Source organism: Lipotes vexillifer, unplaced genomic scaffold, assembly GCF_000442215.2.
Source record: "Lipotes vexillifer unplaced genomic scaffold, Lipotes_vexillifer_v1.1 scaffold773, whole genome shotgun sequence".
In the NCBI taxonomy this organism is placed as follows: Eukaryota; Metazoa; Chordata; class Mammalia; order Artiodactyla; family Lipotidae; genus Lipotes; species Lipotes vexillifer.
The window spans coordinates 127,102-144,494 of NW_006786767.1; the positions used below are offsets into that span (position 1 = coordinate 127,102).

The 17,393-nt window shown below is 49.5% G+C and overlaps 1 protein-coding gene across 3 annotated transcripts; it reads left to right on the forward strand.

Annotated features, from left to right (window-relative positions):
- Positions 1 to 315: 315 nt before the first annotated feature.
- Positions 316 to 16,619, forward strand: ITGA10 (integrin subunit alpha 10). 3 transcript variants are annotated; one of them, XM_007459355.1, is made up of 30 exons: positions 316 to 437; positions 1,948 to 2,059; positions 2,259 to 2,368; positions 2,961 to 3,052; positions 3,279 to 3,393; positions 4,107 to 4,234; positions 4,405 to 4,553; positions 5,200 to 5,350; positions 5,554 to 5,719; positions 5,858 to 5,931; positions 6,163 to 6,307; positions 6,534 to 6,682; positions 6,904 to 7,047; positions 7,184 to 7,387; positions 7,688 to 7,818; positions 8,780 to 8,946; positions 9,043 to 9,185; positions 9,615 to 9,728; positions 9,923 to 10,008; positions 10,163 to 10,304; positions 10,454 to 10,546; positions 10,698 to 10,774; positions 10,934 to 11,023; positions 11,464 to 11,548; positions 11,719 to 11,832; positions 12,093 to 12,173; positions 12,320 to 12,433; positions 14,226 to 14,321; positions 14,598 to 14,711; positions 15,009 to 16,619. In XM_007459355.1, exons 1-30 carry the CDS (start codon positions 386 to 388, stop codon positions 15,072 to 15,074), a joined length of 3,504 nt encoding a protein of 1,167 aa, XP_007459417.1. In that variant the 5' UTR covers positions 316 to 385; the 3' UTR covers positions 15,075 to 16,619. The 3 variants fall into 3 exon arrangements, with proteins under 3 accessions (XP_007459417.1, XP_007459418.1, XP_007459419.1); XM_007459357.1 differs by lacking the exons at positions 2,259 to 2,368; positions 2,961 to 3,052; positions 3,279 to 3,393 and having other exon boundaries at positions 369 to 437; positions 15,009 to 15,324; XM_007459356.1 differs by lacking the exons at positions 1,948 to 2,059; positions 2,259 to 2,368; positions 2,961 to 3,052; positions 3,279 to 3,393 and having other exon boundaries at positions 342 to 437; positions 15,009 to 15,319.
- Positions 16,620 to 17,393: the final 774 nt, after the last annotated feature.

Consider the following 17,393-nt stretch of genomic DNA (forward strand, 5'->3'; position numbering starts at 1 on the left):
ATAAGGTTAGGAGGTAAAAAGAATCTATCTCCCACTCCTACCTTCTATTCCAAACCTGAGGAAAGCATTATTGCTAGGCAACAACAAAGGATAGAAAAAAAAGGAAGAGAAAGGACAGAAAGTCAAGAATTGTGTTATCTTTGGATACTGAGACGATGCCTCCAGGGGGCAGCACCAAGGCAGAGAAATACACTAAAATCGCTCATTCCTCCTTTCCCTGGTCTGGGGCTCCCCACACTTCCCCACCATTACTCCTCCCATTCCTTCCAACTTTATTTTTAGCTGCCAGTGGGAGGGGGCAGGATAGGAGGGAAAGTACAGAAAACAGAGAAGGAGAGGGACAGAGGCACAGAGGACTTCTCACGCAGACAGAGAACATCCAGACATGGAGTTCCCCCTCATCCCCCACCTGTTCTTGCCCCTGATGTTCCTGACAGGTGAGGGAGGTTAACTTCTTGGTTTCTGGTGGGAACGAAAGATATATGGATTGTTTAGCATTGGGATCTTTATGGTTAAAATTCTTTGGGAGTTAGGTTAAGAGGTTAACTGATTCTATGTTTCGTGTGTGTGTGTGTGTGTGTGTGTGTGTGTGGTGTGGTGTGTGTGAGCATACACATGCGCATGGGTTTGCATTCTTTTGCCTACACATATGACTGCCTGGCAAGGGCTGAAGCTGTCCAGTGCCTTGTGTAATATTTGTGTCCAATTAAATAAAACTTTGTCCTAAGCCCTGGAGGAGTAAGGTGACCAAAAAGAAACATGATGTGAACTTCCACATGGCTAGTCTGATTACTATTATCCCCCTCCCTACTTCTCCCTGCCCTTGGTGGTCTCTGGGTTCCTGAGACATAACTGACTAACTGTGTGGTCAGAACTCTGGGTTTATCTAACCAATGTGCTACAGTTCCTGGTCATACAGCCTTGCCAGTTTCCTGGATACAAAAAGGCTCACATACAAAACACTTTTCTGAAAATGAGCTTGGTTTGAGACAGAGCTATAGCCATTGGTGAAAGTGGTGGTGGGGTGGCCTGAGGGGGGGTTACTTGAAGGAACAAGTCACAGGGAAAGAACCATGGGAGAGACAAGAGGCCTGGAATTTTTCCTCCTCAGTGCCCTGTAATCTTCATTTCCTAAAATACCAGCTCTAATTCTAAACAGATTGGGGTTGGGAGGGAAGAATCAGCAAGAACATGATTGAGGGGGCATTTAGAGTGGGCTGAGAGTTAAGGAAGAAATGCAAGTAGGCAGGGGGCTGTTGAGAGGGGGGATGAATTAGAAAGGAAGTGGATCGTGAGAAACTTTGGGAGTGATGGGACCCTTGGAAAGGATGTATGGCAAACCATGTATGTAGGCAGGCAAATGGCTCCACCCAGTTAATTACCACTGAGGTTTCCAGGGCTGGAATCAGCCAGAGACCTAGACATTGGAGAAAGAGAGTGAGAGTGTAACAATGATCCTGGGAGTCAAGAAGAGACAAGAAGAGACCCAGACATGCAGTGTTCACTAACCTCCTCTTGTGTTCCCTATGGTCCTGGGTTTGGGGAGAATTTGTAAGGAATAGTTGTTCTGGGGCTGCAGAAAGGCCTCCCTCTTTTGACTCTCACAGCTTGGAGAGGAGGATGTGTAGGAGGAATGATGTAGAATAGGGAAACTTGACCCTTCCAGACATGTCTGTAAATGAAATTTGGGGGATAGGAATGGAAATACATCTGTGCAACAGCATGGCAGAGGGCCACAGATAGACATCTGGACCCAAACACAGGAAGAAAATCATCCTTGCTTGGAGTATATGACATTCACAGAGTCCAGGGCAGCTTATGAGTAAAAAGAAGGGAGATAGGCTGAGATCAAAAAGTTCCCTTCACGGTTTCTCTCTGGTTGTACCTCTGGGCATTCATTAGGCTCTCTGGCTGATTCCTGCTAACCTTATGATCCTGGGCCCTCAGGTCTCTGCTCCCCCTTTAACCTGGACGTGCATCACCCACGCCTATTTCCAGGGCCACCGGAGGCTGAATTTGGATACAGTGTCTTACAACATGTTGGGGGTGGACGCCGATGGTGAGGAGGAAACCAGGGGGCCGTGGGATTGGGTCTGTGATAGAGCTGTTAAAGGGGAGGCAAGGTAGATGGAAATATAAACTAATCTGGTTCTTTGGAAATGGCTGGGGCTCTAGACTTGCCGTCACCATGCCCTTTCACTCTGGCCTATCTCAAGTGTCATATTTACACTATGCTTGTATTCATTTCCTCCTCCCAGGATGTTGGTGGGTGCCCCCTGGGATGGGCCTTCAGGTGACCGAAGGGGGGATGTTTATCGCTGCCCTGTAGGGGGCTCCCACAATGCCACATGTGCCAAGGGCCACTTGGGTAAGAAGACTCCTCACTCTTCCACTCCTAACCCCTAACCTTGATACACTAGTAGCTTTGACCCCTTACACCTCACTTTTTTTTTAAGTTTTTTGGAGCATAGTTGATTTACAATGTTGTGTTAGTTTCAGGTGTACAGCAAAGTGATTCAGTTATACATATACATATATTCATTCTTTTTCAGATTCTTTTCCCATATAGGTTATTATAGAATACTGAGTAGAGTTCCCTGTGCTATACAGTAGGTCCTTGTTGATTATCTATTTTATATATAGTAGTGTGTGTATGTTAATCCCAAGTTCCTAATTTATCCCTCCCCACTCCATGTTTCCCCTTTGGTAGCCGTAAGTTTGTTTTCAAAATCTGTGAGTCTGTTTCTGTTTTGTAAATAAGTTCATAGATAACATTTAAAAAAACAATTAGACTCCACATATGAGTGATATCACACCTTACTTCTTTACCTCCATATCCCACGTACTCCTCTTCCTGACTTGATCCGGACCTCTTCTCATCCTCTTCCAAAATCACCCTGAACTCAATCACCCCATCTGTGACCCCATGATCTCATGCTCTTCCACTCCACTCCAACCAGGTGACTATCCACTGGGGAATTCATCTCGTCCTGCTGTGAATATGCACCTGGGGATGTCTCTACTGGAGACAGTTGGTGATGGGGGATTCATGGTAAGCTAAGGAAAGGGTGGTGGCGGGGTCTCTGATGGTTTGTGGTAGAGAAAAGGGCAGTATGATAAGGGAAACTGGTCTATGTGGAGGGGTCAAGGAGTTAAAAACCCTAGAAAGCAAGAAGGGGGGTCTTGGGGAGTGGTCTCAATGCCTCTCTTGACAAAGAGCATGTTCTGAGGGTGCCCTCCCAAGCCTGGGAGTAACTGTTTTCTCTGCCCATCCCCAGGCTTGTGCCCCTCTCTGGTCTCGTTCTTGTGGCTCATCTGTCTTCAGTTCTGGGATATGTGCCCGTGTAGATGCTTCGTTCCAGCCCCAGGGAAGCCTGGCACCCACTGTACAACGTGAGCCAGGAGAAGGGCCTGAGGACTCAGTCCCTAGAATGGGGTGCAGGGTGGGAAAAAGATGGGGCCACAGGGTATGATGCTTGGCAGGGGAACTGCATGGCTTATCCTCACTGCTACCTAACATGTCCACAAAAGCTCCATGTTTCCTAACAGATGAGACTTCAGACTCTTTACCAGGTCATCAAGACTCCATGAACTGATTTAATCAACTTCAAAAACTCAACTCTCACTATATCCCTTCATACCCTGCACCTTGGCTATAGCCTTCACCACACCATTCTCCTATGTGTCATCTATTTTTATACCTCCATCTCTTTTTGTTTAAAGTGTTCTCCAGCCAAATGGCTTCCTGTTTTGTCTCTTCTCCTCAAACATCTCCAGTCTTCAGTATCTTCTCAGTCGCTGCCTCCTTTGATTCTCCACCATCAGGACTGACCCTTCTTTTTTCTCTCACATCATAGAGTGGTGCTTTGTTTCTACTAGCGCTTGATTCCTTCTTCTTTGTGTTTTTAGTCAGTTGTATATATGCCCATCTTCTCTTTTATTCATTTTTATATTTACCCAGGACCTGGCACACTATCTTCCTTATATGTAAAACTGCCTAATAAATGTTTGAATTAAATGTGTCCTCCTGTGACCTCTTCCCTTGTTGTCCCCATGCCCAATGTCCTTTACCCCTCTGTTCCCCATCACCATACCCCTTCTCCTAGGCTGTCCCACATACATGGATGTCGTCATTGTGTTGGATGGCTCCAACAGCATCTACCCCTGGTCTGAAGTTCAGACCTTCCTGCGAAGACTAGTAGGGAGATTATTTATTGACCCGGAGCAGATACAGGTAAGAGAAGGCAACATGGATGGGCTTGGAGGGGGAGAGACAGGGAGAGAGGAGATAAATGTAGGTAGCATCTTCAGTAGTATCCAGGTGCTCGTCTCCCCTCCCTCGCATACCTTCTCCACCCCCACCCCCATACACACACTCCATTAGAGTGCACACTTTATTCTCAGGTGGGACTGGTACAGTATGGGGAGAGCTCTGTACATGAGTGGTCCCTGGGAGATTTCCGAACCAAAGAAGAAGTGGTGAGAGCAGCAAGGAACCTGAGCCGGCGGGAGGGACGAGAAACAAAGACTGCTCAAGCAATAATGATGGCCTGGTGAGGCACTGGGAAGGGGGGTGTGGGAAGCCAGAAGGGTTAGGGGAGGCTTTGGAGTGCAGTGTGTACATCCCAAGATGTCTCGCCAGCTTATCTTTGTTTGCACACTAATGTAGGTGGGGGAAGGCTAAATTGGCTGTCATCGCACTCATTGCATTTCTACAAATTGTCTGTGTCTGTGTCTCTCCATGTTTCTGCTTTATTTATCTCTGCAGACAGAATTCTCTCTGTCTATATACCTCCACTCCCACTTTGCTCTTGGCCCTCGGGTTTTCCACCGCCTACGTCCTAGCCTATTTTCCAAATGTGACAAAACTCATCTCTGGGAAGACTCCTCTGACATGACCATTCTCCTTTATTCTACGTTCCCTTAATATTTGTCCTCCTAAATACAATATTTGCTGAATGAATCTATGAGTGAATGGATTTTATACTTACTTGCATTGATGATATGCTGCTCTATATGTTCTATGACATTCAGACATTTGAGCTCTTACTGTATGCCAGTCTCTACGCTAGGCAGGGAGATGGGCTAAAAGGCAAGAGGCCTGGCCTCGGTGAACTGCCGACAGTGTTAAGTACTGTGTGTATGTGTATCTATCTGCACACATCTGATCACACCTCACTCCTTTCTCTCTCTTCTCAGCACAGAAGGATTCAGTCAGTCCCATGGGGGCCGACCAGAGGCTGCCAGGCTACTGGTGGTTGTCACTGATGGAGAGTCACATGATGGAGAGGAACTTCCTACAGCACTAAAGGCCTGCGAAGCTGGCAGAGTGACACGCTATGGGATTGCGGTGAGAACAGCCCTGGATCTGGAAGGATAGAAGGGATTGGGGAGGGTGACACTGAGGACCGGGAACTTAAGGAAAACGGGCATTGACCACTTCCCAGACATCAGCCATATTCCCTTTCTTGTCGTTAGTTGGCTGTGTCCTGTACAGCTCTACCGTCTCACAGCACACAGCTAGCAGACCCCACCTTTATCTCCTGACCCCAGGTCCTTGGTCACTACCTCCGGCGGCAGCGAGACCCCAGCGCTTTCCTGCAGGAAATCAGAGCTATTGCCAGTGATCCAGACGAGAGATTCTTCTTCAATGTCACAGATGAAGCAGCACTGACTGACATTGTGGATGCATTAGGGGACCGGATTTTTGGCCTTGAGGGTAATGATTACCCTGGAGAAACAGAGGACAGGGTAGGGGGAGTTCTGGGGTATAGGTGGGCTTCTGGAATAAGTTCAGAAGGTCAAAGGGGAAACTGTCTTCCCTTATATTGCCTCATGATGTTCTCTCACACTCAAGGGTCCCACAGAGAAAATGAAAGCTCCTTTGGGCTGGAAATGTCTCAGATTGGTTTCTCTACTCATCGGCTAAAGGTTGGACAGACTATGACCCCTGTCAACATCTGACTCCTTCCAGCCTCTAACTCAGACAGCTTCAACCCCAGGGCTCTTCTGGATTCCTCCTTTAACCAATGTCCATGCTGACCTCCCCATACCTCACCAACTGACCCCAGCATGCCCTCAGTGACCCTCTCACTCCTGGAGAGCTTTTTCTTCTTATTCCCCACTGTCTTTTCAGCGACCCCATCTGGTTCTGCCCTACAGGATGGGATTCTCTTCGGGATGGTAGGGGCTTATGACTGGGGGGGCTCAGTGTTATGGCTTGAAGAAGGTCGCCGCCTCTTCCCGCCACGGACGGCCCTGGAAGATGAATTCCCTCCTGCATTGCAGAACCATGCAGCCTACCTGGGTGAGTAGCAGAGAGCTGCAAAGGATTAGACAGTGGAGGGGGAAAAAAAAAAGCTTCCTCGGGGGGGGTGGGATGGAGGGTATAAGGTACTCACTCTTAACTCATGCAATTTCTCACTGATCTCCTGCTACCTTCCTTTGGGACCCCCTTCTGTGCCTTTAGGGAAACCTCCTACTCTGATCCCATCTTCTTTCCCTTTCACCCCCGATTCCTTGTCCACTTCTAGGTTACTCTGTTTCCTCCATGCTTTTGCGGGGTGGACGCCGCCTCTTTCTCTCAGGAGCTCCTCGGTTTAGGCATCGAGGAAAGGTCATCGCCTTCCAGCTTAAGAAAGATGGGGCTGTGAGGGTCGCCCAGAGCCTCCAGGGGGATCAGGTAGGGCATCCAAGGGAGGGTGAGACCCTTGGCTCCTGAGGGACCTTCAGGCTGTGGGGGAAGAGAGTGAAGGGACAAGAGAGGGGCCTTAAAAGTCTGTGTTGAATTCTGGTTGGCAGAGTCTGTCAGGGATGTGAGGATCAGATTGGCAGGTGCTTCCCACTTGTCCATAATCTTGCCTTCCCTTTCCTCTGGGGTCACCACTACCCACCGCTCTCCAGATTGGCTCGTACTTTGGCAGTGAGCTCTGCCCATTGGATACGGATGGGGATGGAACAACTAACGTCTTGCTTGTGGCTGCCCCCATGTTCCTGGGGCCCCAGAACAAGGAGACCGGACGTGTTTATGTGTATCTGGTGGGCCAGGTGAGACTTGCTGGGATACCCTAGAACTTGTCTGTGGGGGGCAAAGGGAGTGAGGGAAGGCACACACATTTGAGGGCTGGCTGAGAGGTTGGGACTGTCAAATCAGCATCTTCTGTCTTCTCCTCACCTCCACCAGCAGTCCTTGTTGACACTTCAGGGAACACTTCAGCCAGAACCCCCACAGGATGCTCGGTTTGGCTTTGCCATGGCTGCCCTTCCTGATCTGAACCAAGATGGTTTTGCTGATGTGGCTATGGGAGCGCCCCTGGAGGATGGGCACCGTGGAGCACTGTACCTCTATCACGGGACCCAGAGTGGAGTCAAGCCCTGTCCTGCCCAGGTCAGGAGTGCCCCGACGAGGCAGGGGCATGGTGGGAGGAAGGGGAAAGGGGGTGCACCCTTTGGTTATCATTGCTCCCCTGGGCTTGAGACCCAAACTGAACAAGTGCCTTTTTTATCAGTAGTCAAAAAGGTGAGGCGGTGGGGTAGGAAACATGTTGCTGTACTAGAGACTCCTGAACACAGGCAAGTTTCTCTCATTCCTCCTCATGCCTGAGGGGAGAATTAGAAAAAGCCAGGTGGGAGGCCTGGGAAACCAGTTGTGTGAGTCTCTGCTCAGTGTCTCCTCTCTCCCTCTCAGCGGATTGCTGCTGTCTCCATGCCACAGGCCCTCAGCTACTTTGGCCGAAGTGTGGATGGCCGGTTAGATCTGGATGGAGATGACCTGGTAGATGTTGCTGTGGGTGCCCAAGGGGCAGCCATCCTGCTCAGGTGAGTGGCCCCAGCTCAGGTAGCAGTAGACAGCATGGCATAGCTGTTAAAAGCAAGGGCTTTGGAGTCACAAAGTTACATTTGGCTTTCTTGATCAACTTACTCTGTGCCTCCGTTTCCTAGTTTATAAAATGGGAATAATAATCGTACCTGGGGCTTCCCTGGTGGCGCAGTGGTTGAGAGTCTGCCTGCCGATGCAGGGGACGCGAGTTGGTGCCCCAGTCTGGGAGGATCCCACATGTTGCAGAGCGGCTGGGCCCGTGAGCCATGGCCGCTGCACCTGCGTGTCTGGAGCCTGTGCTCCGCAACGGGAGAGGCCACAGCAGTGAGGGGCCCATGTACCGCACAAAAAATAAAAAATAAAAAAATAATCGTACCTGCCTTAGAGGTTTGTTGTGAGGATTAAATGCTATAATCTGTGAAAAGACCTAAACACAATGCCTAGCACACGGCAAGTGCTGATTAAATGTTAGCTATTGGAACTTGCCTGGTGGTGCAGTGGTTAAGAATCTGCCTGCCAATGCAGGGGACAAGGGTTCGATCCCTGGTACGGGAAGATCCCACATGCCGCAGAGCAACTAAGCCTGTGCACCACAACTACTGAGCCTGCGTACCACAACTACTGAAACCTACACACCTAGAACCCATGCTCCACAATGGGAGAGGCCACTGCAATGAGAAGCCCATGCACCAAGGCCAAGAGTAGCCCCTGCTCGCCGCAGCTAGAGAGAAAGGCCACACGCAGCAGTGAAGACCCAGGCAGCCAAAAATAAAAATAAATTAATTTTTAAAAAATGTTAGCTATTATCTTACTCCTGTCAGAAGGTTCAGGGGAGGCGGATACGTGTGTCCCCTAGCTCCTTATTCTTTCGTTTGACCTCAGGGAGGCAAACACTGGGGACTGCCTTTCTCAAAGGGCTTTCTTCCCTCTGCTAGACTTTCTTTCCCACCCTGTTCCCAGCTCCCGGCCCATTGTCCACCTGGCCCCTTCACTGGATGTGACCCCGCCAGCCATCAGTGTGGTTCAGAGGGACTGCAAGCGACGCAGCCAGGAGGCAGCCTGCCTATCCGCAGCCCTTTGCTTCCAAGTGACCTCCCGCACTCCCGGCCGCTGGGATCGCCAATTCCGTGAGTGACTAGAGTGCATGCTAGGCAGCTCTCAACCCCTTGCCTGCCATGGTCTTGGGACCCCTCTCCACCTGCACTCTTGCCTGCCCCATTCAGATGTGTGGTTCACAGCATCGCTGGATGAGTGGACAGCTGGGGCCCGTGCAGCGTTTGACGCCTCTGGCCAGAGGCTGTCCCCTCGGCGGCTCCGGCTCAGTGTGGGGACTATCACTTGTGAGCCGCTGCACTTCCATGTGCTGGTGAGGAGGGGGCAGGAACTGCTTTGCATCAGGGCCTGGGAGTGAGAAGAAGGCTGGATCAGAGGGAGGACTTTCTGCTGGATCGGCAAGAAAGCCAGAGTCAGCAAAGTGAGAAAGATCAGACTGTGGAGTCAGGCTGATGTGGGTTTGAATCCTGCTCTGCCGTTTACCACCTGTGAATTCTGGCAACTCGTATAACCTGCAAACCTTAGTTTCCTTGCCTGAAAAGGGGGGATAATAATAACAACTACAAAATAGGAGTTAGCTGTCTTAGAATTAAATGTAATAGTATTGATAAAACCTTAAGACAGTGCCCAGCACACAGAAAGTGCTCAGTAAATATCGCCATAATTATCACATTCTGCTAGGATTCCTGGGTCGTATCCCTAATCCTGGCTCCCCATGAGCCTTGACTCTGGTTTCTCTTAGGATACATCAGATTACCTCCGGCCAGTGGCCTTGACTGTGACCTTTGCTTTGGACAACACCACAAAGCCAGGGCCTGTGCTGGATGAGGGCTCACCTACCTCCATACGAAAGCTGGTCAGAAGTGCCAAGCCCTGCCCTGCCCTGGGTCCCAACACTGCCCTTCTCAGTGAATTCAAGAGAAAGGGGAGGGGGGAGACATGAGATCACAGTGAAATCTAACTTGGGCACCCACTCTTTTCACTTTTCCCTCAATCCCATTCCTTTCTCCCATGCCTTCCTCAGCCCTCAGTCCCTTCTCTCTCCTCTAGGTCCCCTTCTCGAAGGACTGTGGCCCTGACAATGAATGTGTCACAGATCTGGTACTTCGAGCTAATATGGACATCAGAGGCTCCAGGTGGGATGGACATGAACTGGCCAAATGGGGGTGACCCGAGACAGATCAGAAGGGACTTGAAAGGAGATGGAGGGTTGTTTCTTGCCCAGGAAGACAGAAGCGAGGCTTCTGGCGCTCCTTCAACTCCAGTCTCTCTTTTATCCACAACTCCTAGGAAGGACCCATTCGTGGTTCGAGGTGGTCGGCGGAAAGTGCTGGTGTCAGCAACTCTGAAGAACAGGAAGGAAAATGCCTATAACACTAGCCTAAGTCTCAGCTTCTCCAGAAACCTTCACCTGTCCAGTTTTACTCCTCAGGTGCCCCTGGGGGAGGGAATTTGGGAGGAGGACGATTGGAGTATTGTCTGTGAGGGTCCCTAGGGAAAGGCTTGCAGTGTTTAGAGGCTGCAGGCAGGAGGGCAGTTGCAGCCCCACCTTAGCCTCCACCCTGCTTCCTCTGCTCTCAGGGGGATGGCCCAGTGAAGGTGGAGTGTGCAGCCCCTTCCCCTCATGCCCGCCTCTGCAGCGTGGGTCATCCTGTCTTCCAGGCTGGAGCCAAGGTGAGTTAGGACCCAGGATGAGAAAGGACCTCTGAGAGATCAGGGGCTGGAATCTGAAGGGCCTGGGAGTTTAGGAAAGGAGGCACACAAGGGCTCCTGTTCCTCTGTAGTTGTCCCATGAGGAGAAATCTACCATGTCCCTCTCCCCCAGGTGACCTTTCTGCTAGAGTTTGAGTTTAGCTGCTCCTTCCTCCTGAGCCAGGTCCTTGTGAGGCTGACTGCCACCAGGTGAGAACAATGGGCATTTCCTCCCAGGCCTCTCCTGTTGGGTCTTGGTGGTGGTGGTGTGTGGGTGGGAGCAGGGGTGGAAAAAGCGTGACTCCTTTACTCTAGAGAGGGGTGTCTGAGACAGGGCTGGGATGCGAGCCTCTCCCCCTGACCCTACAGCAATAGCCTGGAGAGAAATGGCACGCTTCATGATAACACAGCCCAGACCTCAGCCTACATCCAGTATGAGCCTCACCTCCTATTCTCTAGGTATGGCTCAGCTCCCCACTGAGACCCCATTCTGACCCCAGACCCATACTCTTTATGTTTCCTCCCCTCCCTCCATGTGCTTCAGTGTTCCCAAACATCAAACCCTTAGGGCTGCTCTATCTTTTTGCCCTCAGTCCCACTCATGCTGAAGCTTCTCTTAAGCATCTTTCTTTCTTAGGTATAGGTATACCTATGCATCCTAGTTGTAAGGCTTTGCTGGCCCCTGGGGGTTGGAGCTGGTGTGATGGGATATGGGGTGTGGCCATAAAGTTTGTACCAAGTCTACGTCATGTCTCATTTCTGTCTTCTCTATGTACCCCCATCTCTTTATCCATGTGCTGGCCCTACCTTCCCTGAATCCATGTCTGTGTGCTGATCATGTGCCCCTGTGTCTGTGTCATGGCTGTGACCATGTGCTTCCTGACTTGGTGTCCACGCAGTGAGTCCACTCTGCACCGCTATGAGGTTCACCCATATGGGACCCTCCCAGTGGGCCCTGGCCCTGAATTCAAAACCACTCTTAGGGTGAGAAGCTGGAGGGACCTTGGCATAAGCAGAGGGAGGGGGCGGAGTTCCTGGGAAAAGGATGGGAGGAGTCTCTCTTAGATTTCAGTGGAATCGAGGGTAAAGGGGAACAGATGAGGAAGGGTCTTTCTCTGTCTCTCACCTCTTCCCATTTCCAATCCTCCTTTTAGGTTCAGAACCTTGGCTGCTATGTGGTCAGTGGCCTCATCGTCTCAGCCCTCCTTCCAGCTGTGGCCCATGGGGGCGATTACTTCCTGTCACTGTCTCAAGTCATCACTAACAATGTGAGTCTGGGCTAGGGGTGTATGGAACCCTGCCATCTTGATTTGGTGGACTCACCCAGCTCCCAGCATCCTGGGTCACTGCTCTCAGGGCTCCTCCCTCCCTGGGGGTGCCTTTCTTTCACATATGTCGCTTCTTTGAGAAGAAAGAAAGGGATCACCCAGGGAAGAACTACAAGAGTGTGGGTGGTGTGCTCCTGCTCAGCCTGGAGTGGCCAGCCTCTCACCATCAAGAGGGTCCCTCAAGTTGGATCTTCCTCTAGGCAAGCTGCACAGTGCAGAACCTGACTGAGCCCCCAGAGCCCCCTGTGCATCCAGAGGAGCTTCAGCACACAAGCTGGCTGGTATGAGTCACAAGAGGGTGAAGAAGGTGTACAGAGTGGGAATGCAGGGGGGAGCAGTAGAGTTTGGAGCCTTGGGCTGGAGAGTAGAGTGGGGAGTGAGGGATATTTCTACCCCAGCGTCCTGATGTGTCTCTCTCTTCTGGTAGAATGGGAACAATTCCCGGTGTCAGGTCATGAGGTGCCACCTTGGGCGACTGGCAAAGGGGACTGAGGTCTCTGTTGGACTACTGAGGCTGGTTCACAATGAATTTTTCCGAAGGGTAAACTTTTCCTTTTCCACTGCTTTCCCCTGCTGCTCCTATCTGGGACTTTAGCATAGCCTTTGCTGGTAGACAGACTCGTGTTCAAGTTCGAGCTTTGCCTCCTACTCACAAAGTTATTTAATTTTTCTAAGTTTCTTTCTCCTCATCTCTAAAATGGGGAAGAAAAGACCTACTTCATAGGGTTGTTGTAAAGACTAAGTGAATAATGACGATGAACTCACTAGAATCTAGTTACTATTCTTGTATTTTCCTCCATTTATCATCTCTTAGTGTTATATCAACAATCAACCAACATTATGCAGGCCTCTCACTGTTGTGGCCTCTCCCGTTGCGGAGCACAGGCTCCAGACGTGCAGGCTCAGCGGCCACAGCTCACGGGCCCAGCTGCTCCGCGGCATGTGGGATCTTCGCGGACTGGGGCACGAACCCGTGTTCCCTGCATCAGCAGGTGGACACTCAACCACCGCGCCACCAGGGAAGCCCCAACCAACATTTATAGGATACCTAAATTCAATCAACCCATCAAATGCCTGCTATATAAAAAGCCCTTTTTTTTTTTTTTTTTTTTTTTTTTTTTTTTTTGCGGTCCCCGGCCCCCCTCCTGACTGGGCCCAGCCGCTCCGCGGCATGTGGGATCTTCCAGAACCAGGGCACGAACCCGTGTCCCCTGCATCGGCAGGCGGACTCTCAACCACTGCGCCACCAGGGAAGCCCCAACCAACATTTATAGGATACCTAAATTCAATCAACCCATCAAATGCCTGCTATATAAAAAGCCCTCTATTAGGTAGACACTGAGGAGAATATCCCCAACATTTAGCACCATGCCTAACTCATTGTAGTGATTTAATACATTTTTATTAAATGAATGAGTAAATAGTTGATATTACATGCAGGGTAAGCATGGAGGGTAGTGGGAAGTGATATTGTATAGTGAAAGAGATGTAGATTATCAAAGTTCTTTAAAGCCAGGAAGATGAAATCGAACCTAATATGATAGGCAGTCAGGAGTCATGTGAGTTCCTGAGCAGCGAAATGACCTCTTAATCATAACAGCTGTTTAGTACTAGGGGTTTATATTGTGCTTTCCCATGTTCCGTATACTTTGAATTACACAAGATCCCTGGGATGTAGGCATCTTTCAGGGAAGTTAAGTCTGACAGGCCATCCTTCCCTAAGTCTGGTTCTCTCTTTATCTCTCTTTGGTATCCTTTTTTCATTCATTTATTTATTCTTCTAACAAAGATTTATTGAGAAACTGTGCTAGGCACTAGGGACACATAAATTACTAACACACAACCCTTGACCTCAAGGATCTTGTAGTTCAGAGGTGAAAGACAGAGAAGTAAACAGAATATTATAACCTGATCCAGGGTGATGGGGGTTAGGAGGGAACACTTTCCTACTTCCCAGAGGGGATGACATCTAAAGGAAGGGTAGGAGTTAGCCAAAGAAAGAGGAGTTGAATGCATTTCAGGGAGAGCAAACAGAGTATATGAAGGGCCATAGGCTTTCCATCTGTTACCCTTCTTTTCTTTCTCCATCGGTCTCCAACCTTTTCCTCTGGTTTTGAACGTCCTGGAAGTTGTGCCCCTCAGCCTCATCTTTGCCATTAGGGTTCTGAGAGCCTTATCACCTGATAATGGCTCACTTTATTTTTTTTTTATTTTTTAATTTTATTTTTTTTATACAGCAGATTCTTATTAGTTATCCTTTTTATACATATATTAATCAATCCCAATCTCCCAATTCAGATGATGGCTCACTTTAAATGTCTTTCCATTCACAGGCCAAATTCAAGTCTCTGACAGTGGTCAGCACCTTCAAGCTGGGAACTGAGGAGGGCAGTGTCCTACAGCTGACTGAAGCGTCCCGTTGGAGTGAGGTGGGGCTGGAGACTGAGTCTGAGAACTGTGGAACTAGTAAGGGTGGTAGTGGCCTAAGGGCACCTGTGAGATTTTTCAGAACAGAGGTGTCTACATTAGGCAGCAGTCAGGGAGTCAGAAGTGATAAATCAGAATGGTGGGGTCCCACTGCCTCCATTCCTACCTCAATCTCTTTCCTTTTAGTCTTCTATTTTGCAGCTGGCTTTGCTACAATGTTGGGTGAGGCTAGCTGGGCAAAAGGGTGCAAATAAAAAACAACTCTCCTTCCTATGCAGAGCCTCCTGGAGGTGATTCAGTCCCGCCCTGTCCTCATCTCCCTGTGGATCCTCATTGGCAGTGTCCTGGGAGGGCTGCTTCTGCTTGCTCTCCTTGTCTTCTGCCTTTGGAAGGTAAGCACTGCTGTCGTGGGGAGTACGGGGCATGGTGCTCATGAATTAAGGAATCCTTGATTATAGCCGGGAGAACCGGATTTGTGCTGGGCAGCTAAGCAGGCTGTGGGTGTCATGCCCAGATCTCCTTCACTGTCCTCCACAAATGTTGGTTGAATTAAACTAAGCCAAATAAAATAAATTTGAATCTCAGTTTTGGAAGCAGAACAAAATTGAAGACTTCAGATACATCTGAGGGCTGTTGGCCGGGTCCCCAGGCAGGGCATTTGGTGAAGACTCTTATCTCTTTCCCTACAGCTTGGCTTCTTTGCCCGAAAGAAAATCCCTGAGGAAGAAAAAAGAGAAGAGAAATTGGAGCAATGAATGTAGAATAAAGCCCTAGAAAGTCCTCCCTGGCAGCTTCTCCAAAAGACTTGCATAACAGCAGAGGTTTGGGGGCTCCGATGGGACAGGAAGAAGCCTCTGGACTATCTCCCCAGACCTGCAGCCTGACTTGACCTTTGAGTCATGAGGATGCTGCTGGCAAGGGATGAGGCCTTACCTCAGACGAGAAGGGCTGGCACTAAACACTCCCACCCTGTGCTTCCCTCCTTACCATCCTGGTTCCAGAGCCAACACTGGGACCTTAGTGTAGGGTCCTTTTTTCCTCATCCCCAGGAATTAAGAATTTTTTGCCTAGGTCCCTGACTTCTTTCAGTTTCCCTCTACATCCTCCCTCACAATTTGGAAAGGACAAGGGTTATCTTCCTCCATTTCCCACCTCTCACCTTCCTGCCTTCTCCCCACTCCACAGGAGAGAGCTGACGTTGGCTTGAACGAAGTAAAGTCAACATCTGCTGCTTTCCTGTGGAGTCTGGTGATTCAGAGGGCCGGATGGGGAGAGTCAACAGGAAAAAAGGAGGGAGGAGGAAAAGCCACAAGAGACATTCTGTACAATTCCAAGGAACAGAGAAGCCTTTAGACAGGCAACTACCATCCCCCTGAAACCTGAGACTTTCGTGGTGCACTCGCCCGCCCTCAGGTGATGGTGAAACGGAGCTGCCTCAGGCCTTCTGGGCAAGGGTTTCCCAACTCTCCAGCCTTCCCTGGGAGCAAAGCCAGAGCTGGGTGCCCGATTCTCTGGAGCCAGGGGCCCCCACGTGGCTAGAGCTGGAATAACAGAGAAGACTGGATACCCTAGGCAGTCTTCTCCTCTCTCAGGCCTCACACACTCATGAGCCCTCCTTGGAGCCTCCTTATAGAAACTAGAGAGAAGGGAGAGAAGGGAGTTGATGGTGGGAAACCCTTTCACCTTACTAGATTTGGGAAGCAGCAGCCCCATGGGGTCTGAATTAAGGAAGAAGCTGAAGTAGGTTGCAAGAGGTCTCTGGGAAGCAAGCCCTTACTTACTTGGCACTGTTTATATAGCATAGATAGCTCCTAGGAAATGTTTCTGGGGCATCTCCAGTCATACCTTGTAGGGCTTCTCTGGTACAATCAGTTTGACAGCCCTTGCTTGATGTTTACTGGAAATTCTCAAGTTAGTTTCTATCTCTGGACCACCCCACCACCTGACTCCCATTTTTTGGTCATGGCCAGTAAAGAGAAGTGGATTCTCATTGACAACTGGGTAACATACAGTTCTCTGTAATCAAGACTTTGGACACCAAAGTTAGTTACTGGTCTCCAGAGGGCAGCTCTGACAGCCATTTGAAGAATCAGCACCGATTTAGAGCTGAGAAGAGAGGGGACCCGATTGAGCAGTTGACTAGCCGCCACAGACTCTGTCCTCCAGGGCTGTTCTTGAGATCTGGTCACAGTGTTTATTTTGGCATGTCTCTGGCCTTTTGCAGACAGCACTGTCTCTGTTTCCTAGCAGGGTAGACAGTATATCAGATGGTCAGAACAAATAAAGTTCAGTGTCAAATGGCTTCTGGCTCTCTTTGAGTTCCCTGGGATATAGACTGCTCACAAACGGTGAGAGGTGGAGTCTCGGTTTACCTTGAGACCTTATACAATTGAGTCCCTGGAAGGCAAGGTTATGAAGTATTTGAAATGTTTTCTGTGACTCTCCCACTGGAGATGTACTCTAGCCTCCTGCAATCCTCACCTACTTAAGTGAGCATAGAGTGTAAAATGTGTAGGTTTGGTAAACACATAGGCCTATACTGAAATCCCAAGTCTGCCATTTATGAGCTAAGTGGCTTTGGGCAAGTCATAAGTACCCGGAGGCTCAGATAAAAGGCTGTGTAGAGCAGTGGTTAAGAATGAAGACAGACGGGTTTAAATCTAAGCTCTACCACTTAAATCCTGCTTGACCTTGAACAGATTTAACTTCTCAATGTCTTGACTTTAAACTTATTAGGGTTGTGAGGACTAAATGAGATGATTCAAGTAAAGTGAACATATAGTAAGTACTTAATAAATGGTAACTATTGTTATAGTTACCTGGCCTATTAGGCTGGGACAACCATTCTGTGCCAAGCTGGTGAGTTGTTTTGTGGCAGGAGGCTCCATGGTGGCCCCTAGTACAATTCATATAGGCTATAGTTTGATCAACATTTATGCAGCACACTTGTTTCTGGGGCAAGGACTGAGGCCATGCTTATGTTGACAGATTTCCCCTCTTTATCCCCAGTCAGCCTGCAAAGGGAGATGGGTATCCTTGAGGACTGGTTCATCTAATTCTCTCTCCACATGATT